The sequence below is a fragment of the Paramacrobiotus metropolitanus genome, unplaced genomic scaffold, assembly GCF_019649055.1.
Source record: "Paramacrobiotus metropolitanus isolate TYO unplaced genomic scaffold, Prichtersi_v1.0 Parri_scaffold0000243, whole genome shotgun sequence".
Classification (NCBI taxonomy): Eukaryota; Metazoa; Tardigrada; class Eutardigrada; order Parachela; family Macrobiotidae; genus Paramacrobiotus; species Paramacrobiotus metropolitanus.
The window spans coordinates 62,209-75,199 of NW_026570463.1; the positions used below are offsets into that span (position 1 = coordinate 62,209).

At 40.0% G+C, this 12,991-nt stretch overlaps 2 protein-coding genes across 2 annotated transcripts; one reads left to right on the top strand and one right to left on the bottom strand.

Annotated features, from left to right (window-relative positions):
• Window positions 1-374: 374 nt before the first annotated feature.
• Window positions 375-6,227, top strand: LOC129601509 (monocarboxylate transporter 12-B-like). The gene is made up of 6 exons (XM_055500344.1): window positions 375-1,041; window positions 1,688-1,831; window positions 2,709-3,052; window positions 3,805-4,174; window positions 4,832-4,957; window positions 5,774-6,227. The coding sequence occupies exons 1-6, from the start codon at window positions 615-617 to the stop codon at window positions 5,950-5,952; spliced, it is 1,590 nt and encodes a 529-aa protein (XP_055356319.1). The 5' UTR covers window positions 375-614; the 3' UTR covers window positions 5,953-6,227.
• A 625-nt stretch (window positions 6,228-6,852) lies between these two features.
• LOC129601505 (E3 ubiquitin-protein ligase CBL-like) lies at window positions 6,853-12,690 on the bottom strand. The gene is made up of 5 exons (XM_055500340.1): window positions 11,960-12,690; window positions 10,244-10,390; window positions 9,038-9,169; window positions 8,588-8,725; window positions 6,853-8,088 (listed from the first exon to the last, which is right to left on the bottom strand). The coding sequence occupies exons 1-5, from the start codon at window positions 12,529-12,531 to the stop codon at window positions 7,428-7,430; spliced, it is 1,650 nt and encodes a 549-aa protein (XP_055356315.1). The 5' UTR covers window positions 12,532-12,690; the 3' UTR covers window positions 6,853-7,427.
• Between the last annotated feature and the right edge of the window lie 301 nt (window positions 12,691-12,991).

Consider the following 12,991-nt stretch of genomic DNA (forward strand, 5'->3'; position numbering starts at 1 on the left):
CCGGTACTGTAAGCCAAAAAAGCCGGTTTTACAATGGCTAGCCGTATACGGCACTGCACGGTCAGTCCCGCCCTTTTTGTCCTATTAAAGCGTACCGTACTCGTACCGTACGGTCCGTACCCGTAGGACGGTAGGACACGTAGGCAGAAACCGTACGTATCGGGCCGTAGCCATACTACACTCAGTACACTGTTTTCGGTCTCAGGCTCAGAATGGGCTGGTGTCACGAGCCGAAGTTGTCAGTCGTGCGCTTTGTATTTATTGGAGCTGAAGAGCCTCGCCACCGTACACCACACGGGGGATTTTCCATGAACTTGCCCGGGCATCACTACACCGTCCACCCCAGCCGCCCACCACGGCAGTCATTGCACAATATTTTGCGAATCTGCCTGGTTTCCTTATCGCAGTACCGACCAGACAGACAGCTGCAGTCTTGCCCAACGGTTAATCATCCATCTGCATGTTGATTCATGAATCATCCATCCATCTTGATCAGCAAACATTTCACCATCATCTGACATTTTTAGTTCCTCTCTTGACATAGACCATTTTTTAACGTTGTTGGGGATGTTGTTATTAATTTAATTGTGCAAAATCTGCAGCACAACGCCACCATGGATAGCGGCGAGCGCACCCAGCTGACCCGCCAGATCTTAGCCGAGAATCTCCGCACGGTGGACGAGCCGCGCTCTGACGACCCGCTGCTGGAGCAGCGCGGCGGGGGGCCGCGGCCGCGCTACGCCCCGCACCACACCCCGCCCGAGGTGATCCGCACGGCGTCCCCGCGGGCCGCGAACCCGGGGGTCGCGGGGAGCCCGAAGGAGTCCCCCACCTCGGAGACGGGCACGCGGACGTCGCATGCGCCCGACGGAGGCTACGGGTGGGTGATCGTCTTCGCCGTCTTCATGATCACCGTCATCCAGGACGGGTTGACGTTCTCCTTTGGCCTGCTGCTCCCGTATTTCAAGGAGGAGTACGAGGCGACGGACGGGTCGGGCTCGGCGGTGAATAGCATCTTGATGTCGTTTACGTTCTTTCTCGGTAAGGACAAACACTAAACAGGGCGAAATTAATTTGCAGCATTCCTGTTATTTTGCTGATTTTTGCTCAGAGGTTCGTCCACGTTTTGTATTTTTTGAATGTTATGAAAATTAATTTGAGCGTCGTGATTCAGATTGTGTCTAGCGCATTTTCCCCGTGTTTTTATAAGTTTTATTGTACTTGTTTTGCTTATACTGCAAAATATTTTTATTGTAATTTATTTATATAAAATTTTATTTCAATTTTAACGTTTATTTTCGTTTTGTTTTGGAGTTTTACCCTATTTTGCTTGTGCTGTATTTTATGCGGTTTATGTTAAATTATTATAAATCATTTATGATAAATGACTCTCATTTTCTTTTAACGTGGTGTTCTTTATCGAACCGCTGCATGTCAGGAATTAATTTGAAATTTTATCTCCTGCTACGGAGAAGTTTGGATGAGTGACTTCACTGACCTAGGACGAAAAATTTCTTTTGATTTTCCATAAAAATTATTTGTAATTTTTTGTTGTGATTGGATGCATCATGCATGTAAAGTTAAAGTTAAATCATCTACGATGTTAGATGCAAAGTTAGATCTGTTATTCGGGCCGTTATTCCTGTGCTGGTTTGCGTGTTGTCTGCATGTTAGCACTGTTTTGCAGCGCCCCTGGCCAGTATCTTATCGGACAAGTTCGGCGTGCGGAAAGTGGCCATGTGCGGCAGCATCATTGCCTTCCTGGGCGCACTACTCTCCGTCTTCGCCACGAAAATCTGGCATCTCTGGATCACGTACGGCGGCCTCATCGGTATGTGCGCTGCCTGTGTCGGAAATTATTTTTTATTTCTATTATATTTTATTATTCTTATTTTTAAATTAAGAAAGAAGAAAACCTAAGACACCTAAGAAATTATTATTTTTTTTACGAAAATTAATCGATTTTATTTTGTACAGCATTTTCCTGTGGACTAGTTATCGTCACTAATTTTTTTATATATTAAATTTCTATAAAGAAGAAATCGTTTAGTAGAGGAATTTATGATAAGAAAATTTCCGTGTAATAAAAAAATTATTTTACTGTTGAATAATTCCCTGGGTGTTTTTTGTTTATCGAAATTCTGATGAGTGTACTAGTAATCAGTCAGCGCGAGATACCAATGGTCGGCGTATCGTGCCGTTGCACTACGTTATCGGTTGTTCGTGCACCGATGACCGTTAAGTTATTAACGATGATACATTGATTAGCCGTCCGTAATTATTACTGCGTAAATTTATTCCAGTTTAGAAAGTGGTTTACTTGTTTTCTGCGTTTGAATTTTATTTTTCAAATGTTAATTTGGGTTTAATATTTTTAAAAAAAATTTTAAAAAAATCCAGAAAATGTTAAATGGATTTAGCATTTTTGGAAAATGTCAAATCCAAATGTCCAAGCCGGCCTTCGTAACGAGCGCCTCATAGTTATTGTATAACTCAAAAAAATAGTAGTGTACGTATCTATAGAACAATGTAAAGGATTTTTTAATTCATTTTGGCGATACAATACAGTCACAAATTTCCGATAAAAGTGAAAGATTTGTACGGAATACACAGCTCAGCCGATTACGGAATCGCAAAAATTATTTCGTATACATCGCAAAAATAATTTTAATAATTTAGGTTTTCATTTAATTGATGCATGAACGTAGGCATCGGGTTCGGGATGATCTATTTACCGGCCATCGTCACCGCCGCCTCGTGGTTCGAGGAGCGCCGGGCGACAGCCATGGGGCTGGCGGTGTGCGGGACGGGCGTGGGCGTGGCCATGTTCTCCTTCACCGTGGAGCCGCTGATCGCGCAGTACGGCATGCAGGGCTTCCTTCTCGTCTTATCGGGCATCGTTCTAAACGTCCTCGTCTTCTCGGCCATGCTGCGCGGCATCCCCCACTCCAGCTACGAGAAGCGCAAGGCGCAGCGCCGCCGCAGCGGCCGCGGCGGGCGGGACGCCGGCGACGAGGTCCAGATGGAGCCGCTCAACGAGAAAGCCGCACCGGTCAGTTGGTCGGCACATTTCCAATAGGGAAAAAATTATTTTAAATTTTTTTTTACCTTTTTTACAAATTGTCCCTGAATTTCCAATAGGGAAAGAATTATTTAAAATTGTTTTACCTTTTTTACAAATTGTTCCTGAACTAGCTGTTATTTTGAAATAAAAAGTCCAAGTTTTCGTATTTTCTTGTGAAATATTTGCATGAAAATTTGGATGATTTTTCCTAAGAGGGTTTTTTTTAGTAAACATAATTCTAGAATAATTTTTTCACACATTTCGTGAAATATTTTCTGTTTCTAATTTTTAAAAATATGAGAAAATGGTGAATTCGAGAAAATAACCGCATCAGTATATTTCGGATTTTCATATCTTGCATAACGAATATTTTCACACGTGTACTATTTTTTATTTTTCAAAATTATAATTTAAAAAAATATTTTGTAGGTTTTATGCCAGACGAATGGAATAAATGGAATAAAAATTAAACTGAAATAAATACAAGGGCACCTAAATATTTGGAAATATTTCTCCAAAAAACAATGGTTATTTTCCCGAAGTAGCAGTGTTTTCTCAGTTTCTTCTCCAAATTAAAATTTTGAAAATATTGGCTGACCAATATATAAAATGAAATACAGATGAATAAAATGGCCATAAAGTATTGAAGGAATTTTCTGTAAAAAAATACGTATTAATTCATTCATTCATTTAATCATGATTAATGGCGTAAAAATTGACGGAATATGTGGCGATTGTAGGACACTGACACGGCGGCGCCGGCCGCGGGCGGCCGTCTGCCGTTCCTGCGGCAGTGGCAGTACTGGGTGATGCTGGTGGTGATTCTGCTGTGCGGCTTCAGCGCCTACATCCCCTTCATGTTCCTGGTGTCGCGCGCCCAGCACGACGTGGGCCGGCACGTCAACGGGCAGGCGCTGACCTACATCACCGGCGGACTGAACGTGGTGGGCCGGCTGTTCTCCGGCTTCCTCTCCGACCGCAAATGGTGCAACCGCGGCGTGTTCTACGCCAGCTCCTACATCATCTCCGGACTGAGCAGCATCTTCTCCTGGTTGTGCTATAATTTCGAGACGTTCGCCGTGTACGGCGCGGTCTATGGATTTAGCGGAGGTTAGTGCGAGATACAAGGCATTTTATTGGCAGAATTTTATTTTATTTTATTTGGAAAATAATGTACGAGTATTTTATTAGGGAAATATTATTCTGTTATATTTTATTGGGAAAGTAATCAATATTGGGAAAATAATTTATAAGGATAATGATATTTTATTGGGAGAATATTTTATTTTATTATATTTCATTGGGAAAATAATTTATAAGGATAATGATATTTTATTGGGAGAATATTTCTATTTATTAAGTATATTTCATTTGGAAAATAATTTATAGGGATGGTGATATATTTTATTTAGAGATTATTTTATTATATTTCATTGGGAAAATAATCTGTAATTAGGAAAATAATTTATAAGGATAATAATATTTTATTTGGAGAATTTATTTTATTCAGAAAATTATCTGCAACTGGGAAAATAATTTATAAGGAAAATAATCTATGATTAAGGACTATTATTTTATTATATTTTATTGCGAAATTATATTCTACTGGGAAATTGTATATAATATTACATTTTATAGGGAAAATTTTATTTTGTTTGGAAATTTATGCATAATACGCTGATTTTATTTGAGCAGTTATTATTATCAAAAATACATGTGGAATTAAAATACATTTTGTCGGTGAAATAAGCGAGCTTTTCTGTGCAGGGATCATTATTGCGCTGCAGTCGGTGATTTTGTCGGATATTGTGGGGATTGACAATTTGTCGCCGGCCTTCGGCATCTCCCTGGTAGTGCTGGGCGCCGCGTCCCTCGCCGGACCGCCCACCGCCGGTAAGATGCGCCTTCTTTTTTTAAAAAAAAATCCCCGTTTATTTGCAGATTTAATTCCATAAAAATGTTCGATTACTCTCCTGCTGGTATTTTTTTTTTTAATTTTTTAATGTGGGTTAATGCGTATGTTAATGGAAATCTGTTGCACAGTTCTGTATTTTTATTCAGCTCAGTATCTTATTCAGTTTCTGTTGTAGTTTTAATTTTCCTTCCTGTCTTCAAAGCGATTTCCTGTGGTTTTTTTTGTATTTTTGTTCTTCCTAAAATTTATTACATGTACAGTAGTGATTTTCTGCAACTGTATGCTATTTTATTTGAACCCGTTTATTTGATATCTTTTTATTTATTTATTCATTTATCTGTTTTACATGATTTTATTGATGAATATTTGTATTGTATTTATTAATTGTTTATTCATTTTTAATTGTTACAGCAGTTGGTGTTAAGTTTTTATTTTTGTCATAAATTTTTTTCAGTTTTAGTCATTTTTCTTATAATTTGTATTAATTCCAATAATTTTTGTTATAAGTTTTTTTTTAAAAATTGCAGTACTTTTTGTTATAATTTATTTTTAATGCCAATAAATTTTTTTAAAATTCCAATAATTTTTATTATAATTTTATAATTTTTATTATAATTTTAAAATTTTTATTATAATTTTTTAAAAATAATTTTTGTTATAGGTTTTTTTTTTAAAAATTGCAGTAAGTTCTGTTATAATTTATTTTAATGCCAATAAATTTTTTTAAAATTCCAATAATTTTTATTATAATTTTATAATTTTTATTATAGTTTTTTAAAAATAATTTTTGGTAGGAGCGATCATCGCGGCGCAGGACAACGAGTACAAATGGACGTTCGTGGTGTTCGGCGTGATCGTGCTGATCGGCGGCGTGATCTTCCTGGTCGTGCCGTTGGGCGATCTGTGCCGGCGTCTGCTCGGGAAGCGCGGCAACAAATACACGCCCCCGCAACCCGGCAGCGTCAGCGCCTGATTTCTGCTCAATTTCCACGCGGCTAATCAATTACACAACGTTTTTACCGGGTTTTACGCTTGTTTTCTTCGTAGCATTTTTTTTATATATGCGTATGATGTGTTGTTAGCGGTGGCGTTTGTGCATGCCCGACAAAAGAGTTCCTGGTTTTTGTTTTTTGTTTTTTGCCTCTGATATCGTTTAACGTTGGTTGGGTTTGTTTTTGTTTTTTCGGAGTGATTGTGTTGTTTGTTTATTCGTTGGCGCTGTGTTTTTTACCGATTAAAAATTACCAACGCCGAAATCATCCGAAAATAATATTTTTCAGTAAATAAAATTTTTCATCTAAAAATAATTCTCATAACAACAAATAAATAAACTATAAATGAATAAGAATAATTTTTAATAAGTATTAAATTCTATTTTTCCCCAGTAATAAATCGGGGTGAATAGAAATTGTTAATAATTTTTTAAACTAGCAAACTGGATAAGATTGCAAAAGAATATTGGATTTTATTATTCATTGATAAATAATAATAATGAAAACTCTGAATAATACTAATACACAAAACTAAACGCAACTAAATGTTTAATACTTCAATTTTTTCAAACCAATGGATTTCCCAGCGTTTCAAAGGCGGCAGGTTTCGTAGTGCAGTGCCACAAAGTTGTAAACTGGTAATCTGCGACGGCCCGTTAGCTGGCTGCTTAACAGCGTAGTGCAGTAACTCGCCGTAATAAAATTAGCAAAAATATATTTTTTTTTTATTCTGTACTAACCAGTAACAGTGCAATAGAAAAACTTACCATTTTCCAGTTTTTCACTACATCTTGTTGCGAAATTATTTAAAAATTTCAATTGCTATGCGTTGCTCTTTATACGTATACTGTACCTGAATAAACTGTGAATAAATCAACCAGAAACTGATGTGAACTTTATTAGCGGTATAATTATGACGCCAAATTAATTACAAAATAAACGGAATCGCCGCGCGCGCGTCAGCCAGAGAGAACACTGGAGCATCATCACGAAAAATACGAAACAAAAAGAAACACGGCGCGTGAAATTAGGAACATCGCGAAAACCAAAGCAATTAATTACAAATCATCCCGAAAAATCCCCCAAAAATCCGTAATAAATCGCGCGTACATAGAAAAATACAAAAATAGCAGCCAATAAATCCCGCAATACGAAAATCAATAATTATTCCGAAAAAATCCCGTCGACGTATAATCCACGCAAACATCCCATTTCGCAACGGAAAATAATAATTCATCATTTTTCAAATTCCCACAGGAATTGGAGGAAAATTCGGATTCCGCAACGAAAACTGGGGAAAATTCCAAAGTCGGGAAAAATCCATTCCGCAACGCATAAAAATAGTCATCCCGTTTTTTCCCAACAAAACAAGGCCGCCAAAAATTGTCGTGGACGAAGGCGATATCACAACCCGGTCAAAAATGAAGAAAAATCGCGAATAAATCCATCAATCCGGTCAAAAATGTGGATAAATCCGCAAATAAATCGGCGAATAAATCCACGAATAAATCCGCGAATAATCCGAATAAATCCAGAAACATTCCGAATAAATCCGCGAATAAATCGGAATAAATTCGCACAATTCAGCGCCGCGGCGCCAATTTGGGCGAGGGGGCCGGGGACGCCCCGCGCGGGGCACCGGCGGCGCCAGCCCATTGACCACGCCCAGCCGCCGCGCCCCCAGCAGGGGCGAGCTGCCGGGGGTCCCGGCGGCGCTCCACTCGTCCTCGACGTCCACCAGCGGCCGCTGCGCCCCATTTTCTTCACTTTTACCCCCCGGGGGCGACCCGCCGACACCCCCCGCGGGGCGGAAGGGCTCCACGACCACCGCCTCCGTGTCCTTGATCTCGGCGCGGCAGAAGGGGCAGGTGGGCGTGGCGGCGGCCGTCTCCGAGTCCTGCCAGTGCTGCAGACACGCCGTGCACAGGAGATGGCCGCAGGGCTCCAGACGCACGTCCTTGTCGCGTTCGGCGCAGATCTTGCATAACTGGAAGGTGCTGCCCATCTCGCAGTACAGTTCGTACTGTTCTTGGGTGACGCGGATGTGGTCCTCGGTGTCCGGGCCCATCGCCCACGAGAGGTCCACGTTGACGTGCCGCCCGTCCGGATACAGGTAACTGCCGGCCCGAGAAACACATTTTACGCTTAAATTTCATCGTGCAAATGTGTAAAAATATTTTAGCTGCGTTTTAACAATTAATTTTCTGATTTTTTTAATTTAAATTATTTCATTTCTCAGCGCTCAACCCAATTCAACTCGCGTTTCTTCCCATTACTTCTTAATAATTTTTTTAAAAAAATCTTTATTTTAAATATTTATTGTTACATTTATAATTTTAAGCTGTATAATAAAGAATTATTTTAAAAATAATTAAATAAGTTAATTTATTAAAATTCATATAAAGCAAACTATTTAAAATTCGTACAATTACCTAATAAAATGGTTATATGGATGAAAGAAGGAAATGAAGAGAATTTGACGATGAGGGAATTTACGTGAAAACTTGTCCACGTAAATGTATTATCATTTTCCAGAATAATACTACGGACGCGTGTATCTGTATGTACGCTGAAAACTGCCAAGAATAATGGAAGAAAATTCTTCCGATTACGTACAAGCGTTCGCGGGCGCCGTCGAGGAGCGCCTGGCACAAGGATTTATTCTGCGGGATCGTCTGCAGGATGCTGCCGTCCTGGGTGACGTAGCCGATGGCCCACTGCCCGAGGCGGGTGCAGCTCAACCGGAACACGTAACTGCCAATAAATTCATTGAAAATACCGGCAATTTTCTGTGCTTTTACAGTTATAACCATCTATTTTCCATTTATTACCTTTCCACGGCAAAAATAAATTTATTCACGTCAAAACCAATTTTTACTTTTTCTGTGCTTGTAAAATCAGTATTAAAACGTACTAGTTTTTAGCACAGGAAAATGCCATAACAGCACAGATGATTTAATTTGTTAATTTAATTTAATACTTTTCTGTGTTAATTAAATCCGTTTTAAATTAAATCTAATTAATAAATTAATTTTTTCAAATTAATTTACTTAAATCCGCGCTGACCTGCCGGGTTTGTTGATGAACTGCTGCAGACGCGCCTTCACCTCGTCATACGTCAGAAACGCCACGTATCCCGGATGCGTGACGGCCAGAATCTGCCAGTTCTTCAGCAGCGTCGGCCACGGCTGGAACAGCCTGAAAAGCAAAACACCACAACAATAATCTCCCAGATAATCTTCTTTTAATCAAGAAAAAAAACATCACAGCGAGCAGACAGGCAACACCAATCCGTGTGCCAAAAATCGCTGGTAGTCTGTAAATCTGATGGCGCGCCTGCTCTGACACGCACCGACCACCGGCGCGCATCGCGTCGCCACACGCGACGCCGGCGCTCATCCGGCCAACACACCGATAATTCCATTCCAGCTGTATTTTCTCAGCGCAATCAAATACTGTTTATTTAAAAATACACGTACCGCAATTTTTAAATCAATTAAATTATTTAATTTTTTAAATTATTTTTTCCATTTCGTATTACCATGGTTTTTTTTCTAAGTCAGATTGATTACAATTTAAAATTTTGAATAGCTTCAGTTTTCACAAACTGCTACAATGCATCGTAATGTTTTAAAAATTTTTTAAAAATGACTTAATGTTTAATATTTCGGTTTTCTAATGTCAGATAGTTTTCTGTGCTAACTGAATTAATTTTTCAATTACCATGTTTGTTTTACAACGAAAATAAAGTTATCAATTCATATTAATTCCATTTTTTTTCTGATTATTAAATCCACTTCGGTATTTTATGAATGATTAAGCGAAATTAAACAAACATTTAAAATAATATTAATTTCCAGCTTATTAAATTCAATTTATATTTATAGTCTTGTCGAAGCCAAATTAAACATCCGTAAATTGTAATTTCATTTTTCACAAAATACCGTGAAACGTCTGTGTTTTTCAGATGAATTTTCGACCCATACGAAGCCACGAAGCGTTAAAAAGCCTACCAAATCTGATATGATTAAATTCCAGAAAACAACCATAAAAAACGTTACTAAAATCTAAATAAATCAAAATACTTGTATATAAAATAACCCATTAAAAATAGAAAGTAAACTATCAAGTGTATTGCAGTCGGTTGGCCGTGTTTAACAAGATGAAACCCGAGCCGGGGGCTTATGCAATAATGCAACACGTATAAAAGCCCGTCCTTCACCTTGCGCGACCGCAACAACGCAACAACAATGGCGTTTTCATGTCGCTTACCGTGTGAAAATGTCGAACTCGAAAATGGACACGCAGTCGTTGCCGGTGAGATCGAGGGTGCTCTTCAGCGCCGCGGCCTCCATCGGCGAGGAGATGGGCTGGCGCACGTGCAGTTTAGCCAGGAAGGACGTCCACGACACGATGATTCTGCGGCACAACGTCACAAAAATTAAATAAAAATTATTAATGAAAAATAAATAAAAATTCTCTTCCGTCGCGTCTGGAAATTCTGTTAACAGTCATTTATAAATAAAGAAAAGTTCCTCCCTTCCGTCGCATCGGGACGCTTCACTAAAATTTCTATTAATCATCGCATTGCGTGAGCTGCCACACGAAGCGTTCAAAATAATTTTTAAATAATAATACACAAAATAAATTAAAATACTTTTTCTCGTGCAGCGCCAGGGCGTCTTATTGCAAATTTTTTTATTATTCCCGCTTCTAATTACTGTGTTTTATTTTCATTAAAATTTAAACTTTTGTTAACTTGTTAATTGTTATTATTATTAATTTGATAATGATAGTAACAGTAAGAATATTCCTAATATTTAAGAAAAATTATAAATACGGGGAAAAACCTTCAAAAATCGTCTCTCTCGTCGCGCCGGGACGTTTGCTAAAAGTTCTATTAATAATCGGATCAATTACAATTTCCGCCCACTTCTCGCGAACAAACAGGGCTTTGGATAAAATTACATAAGCGAAATGAGCGTGACAAGTGTGGTTTGTGTCGCTAAAAATCTCTGAGGAGCGATCCCAGCTGTGATCGCTGGGCCCAGGAGAATCGCCGGCTTGTTGCGCTCCACTTCGGCGATACTCGGATGAATTTCCGAAATTACCCAATAAGGTGGAGTGCATCAGCTGCTGCCGCATCGGGGAGTGCCCAGCGCAAACAATACACTCATTCAGCACACCGAAGAATTAATTTCGACAAATTATTTCTAAATTCAACTGACTTCAGGTTTCGGGAAAAAATTACCACGTTGTACATAAAAAATATGCTTGGGTGAAAATTCCACAATAACACAAGTTAAAAAAATTAATTTCATTTAATTTCAAATTTTCAGAGAAAATAATTAATAATAATTTCAATTTGTTAATAATTGCAGTCAATTTCAAATTCAGTTTTTTCAATTAAAAATCAAAAATTAATTTAACTTAATTTCAGCGCAAATTAATTTCCAATAATAATCGGGAAAATAAGAACACAAAATATTACCCAAGAAAATCTCAGTAAAAATACAGTATAACAATAAAATATAGTAAATGATTTAACCTTTCAACTAACAAAGACGGCCAAGTTCTAAAAATTTTTTATCAAATAGCTTTAACGTCAAAAATTAGAAAGGCAGAAAATATGCTATAAAGATTACTGTAAAAGAACTTCAGCATTCTGATGAATTATTAAAATATAATTATGGCAAATGAATGTCAACGAAATTAACTGAGAATTAGCAGAATACGGTGCAGAAATGAAGAACCTGTACGCCACACTGCGTACTGATGCAGTCACAGCACGGAAGACGAGCAAGTGCGCGTAATTAAATCAACCATAAACACCGTAATTAATCGCAACAAGTGTGGCAATTAGCAGAACACGGCGCGGAAGTGAAAAGCCTGTACGCCACCCGCACCTGCTGCTACAGTACACATGGAAGCACACCACTTGCGCCGCTAATCTTCTGCCTTAATTTACCGTTGCTGGAATTCTCTCACCTGTCATGGAACGTCGCTTTCCACCACTCCGCCGCGTCCGCCTTCGTAATGCGGAACGAATCCCCCGCGTACTCCCCGTTGGGATACAGCGCCTTCAGCTCGGCCAGCATATGCGAGAACACCAGCGACAGCTTATTGAGATTCCGCCGCGCCGCCGATTTCTCCTCGAACATCCCGTCCTTGGCGTCCTTGAACAGTTTAATCGTCTCCTTACATTTCCGCGTCAGATTATCCACGAACAGATTGAAATAATCCTCGTCCCGCGCCGTAGGCCGCTCGTCATGCCGCTGGCAGATGAGTTTCAGGTGCTGGAAGGTGTCGGGGATGATGTCCAGGATAAATGGGGGGCTGTTCTTCAGACGCATCCTGGGTTGTTGGCACAGGGTGACCACTTTGTCCATGAGTTTGCACACCTTGTCGGAGGTCCGCCGCTCATTTCCCCCCGTGGTGGGGGGGCCGGAAAGGGCCTCCTGGAGGCGCCCCCAGATGGAGGAGGGGACAGGGGGGGTGGTGGTGTTGCGCAGCATGGAGGGGGGCGCGTTCAGGCGGCTGCCGTTGTTCAGCGACATCATTTTACGAGGTGATCAGCATGATAAAAAAGAGGAGAGTTTTCTGGTTGAGTTGATTCCATCCGGAGCGGTGTGTGTGGTGGGAGATGGGAAAGTGTCATTGGGAAGGCGATGGAAGCATGCGTGAGGAATGCTTGGCAGGTGTAAAAATTATTATTTTTGCGCTCTGACTGGTGAGCTCATTCGTGTCGGTGCGCGTTCAGCGACGATGCGTACGTACTTACTGACAACACCGCGTGCGCGTTGAGCCGCAACTTCAGCGCCCATGCGTACGAACGACTCGTACGTACGCGGTGCATCACTCGTACGGTACGAGTTCTATGGATACAGTGAAACCTCCAAGATACGTACACCTCCGTTCAACAAATTTGGGACGTAACACACCTTTTAAGGTCAGCTGACGTCAGTCATTGCACTTGTACGTACGTTATGGCAGCACGCGGTGCCTATCCAGTACAGCCTC

Bases quoted from the DNA above. Each gene is read 5' to 3' on its own strand.
- LOC129601509 (XM_055500344.1), top strand. From the start codon at position 615: ATGGATAGCGGCGAGCGCACCCAGCTGACCCGCCAGATCTTAGCCGAG. The intron at 1,042-1,687 runs GTAAGGACAAAC...ACTGTTTTGCAG, and splicing joins GTCGTTTACGTTCTTTCTCG to CGCCCCTGGCCAGTATCTTA. The intron at 3,053-3,804 runs GTCAGTTGGTCG...TGGCGATTGTAG, and splicing joins TCAACGAGAAAGCCGCACCG to GACACTGACACGGCGGCGCC.
- LOC129601505 (XM_055500340.1), bottom strand. From the start codon at position 12,531: ATGATGTCGCTGAACAACGGCAGCCGCCTGAACGCGCCCCCCTCCATG. The intron at 10,391-11,959 runs GTGAGAGAATTC...GTTGTGCCGCAG, and splicing joins AAAGCGACGTTCCATGACAG to AATCATCGTGTCGTGGACGT. The intron at 8,726-9,037 runs GTCAGCGCGGAT...ATTTATTGGCAG, and splicing joins TTCATCAACAAACCCGGCAG to TTACGTGTTCCGGTTGAGCT.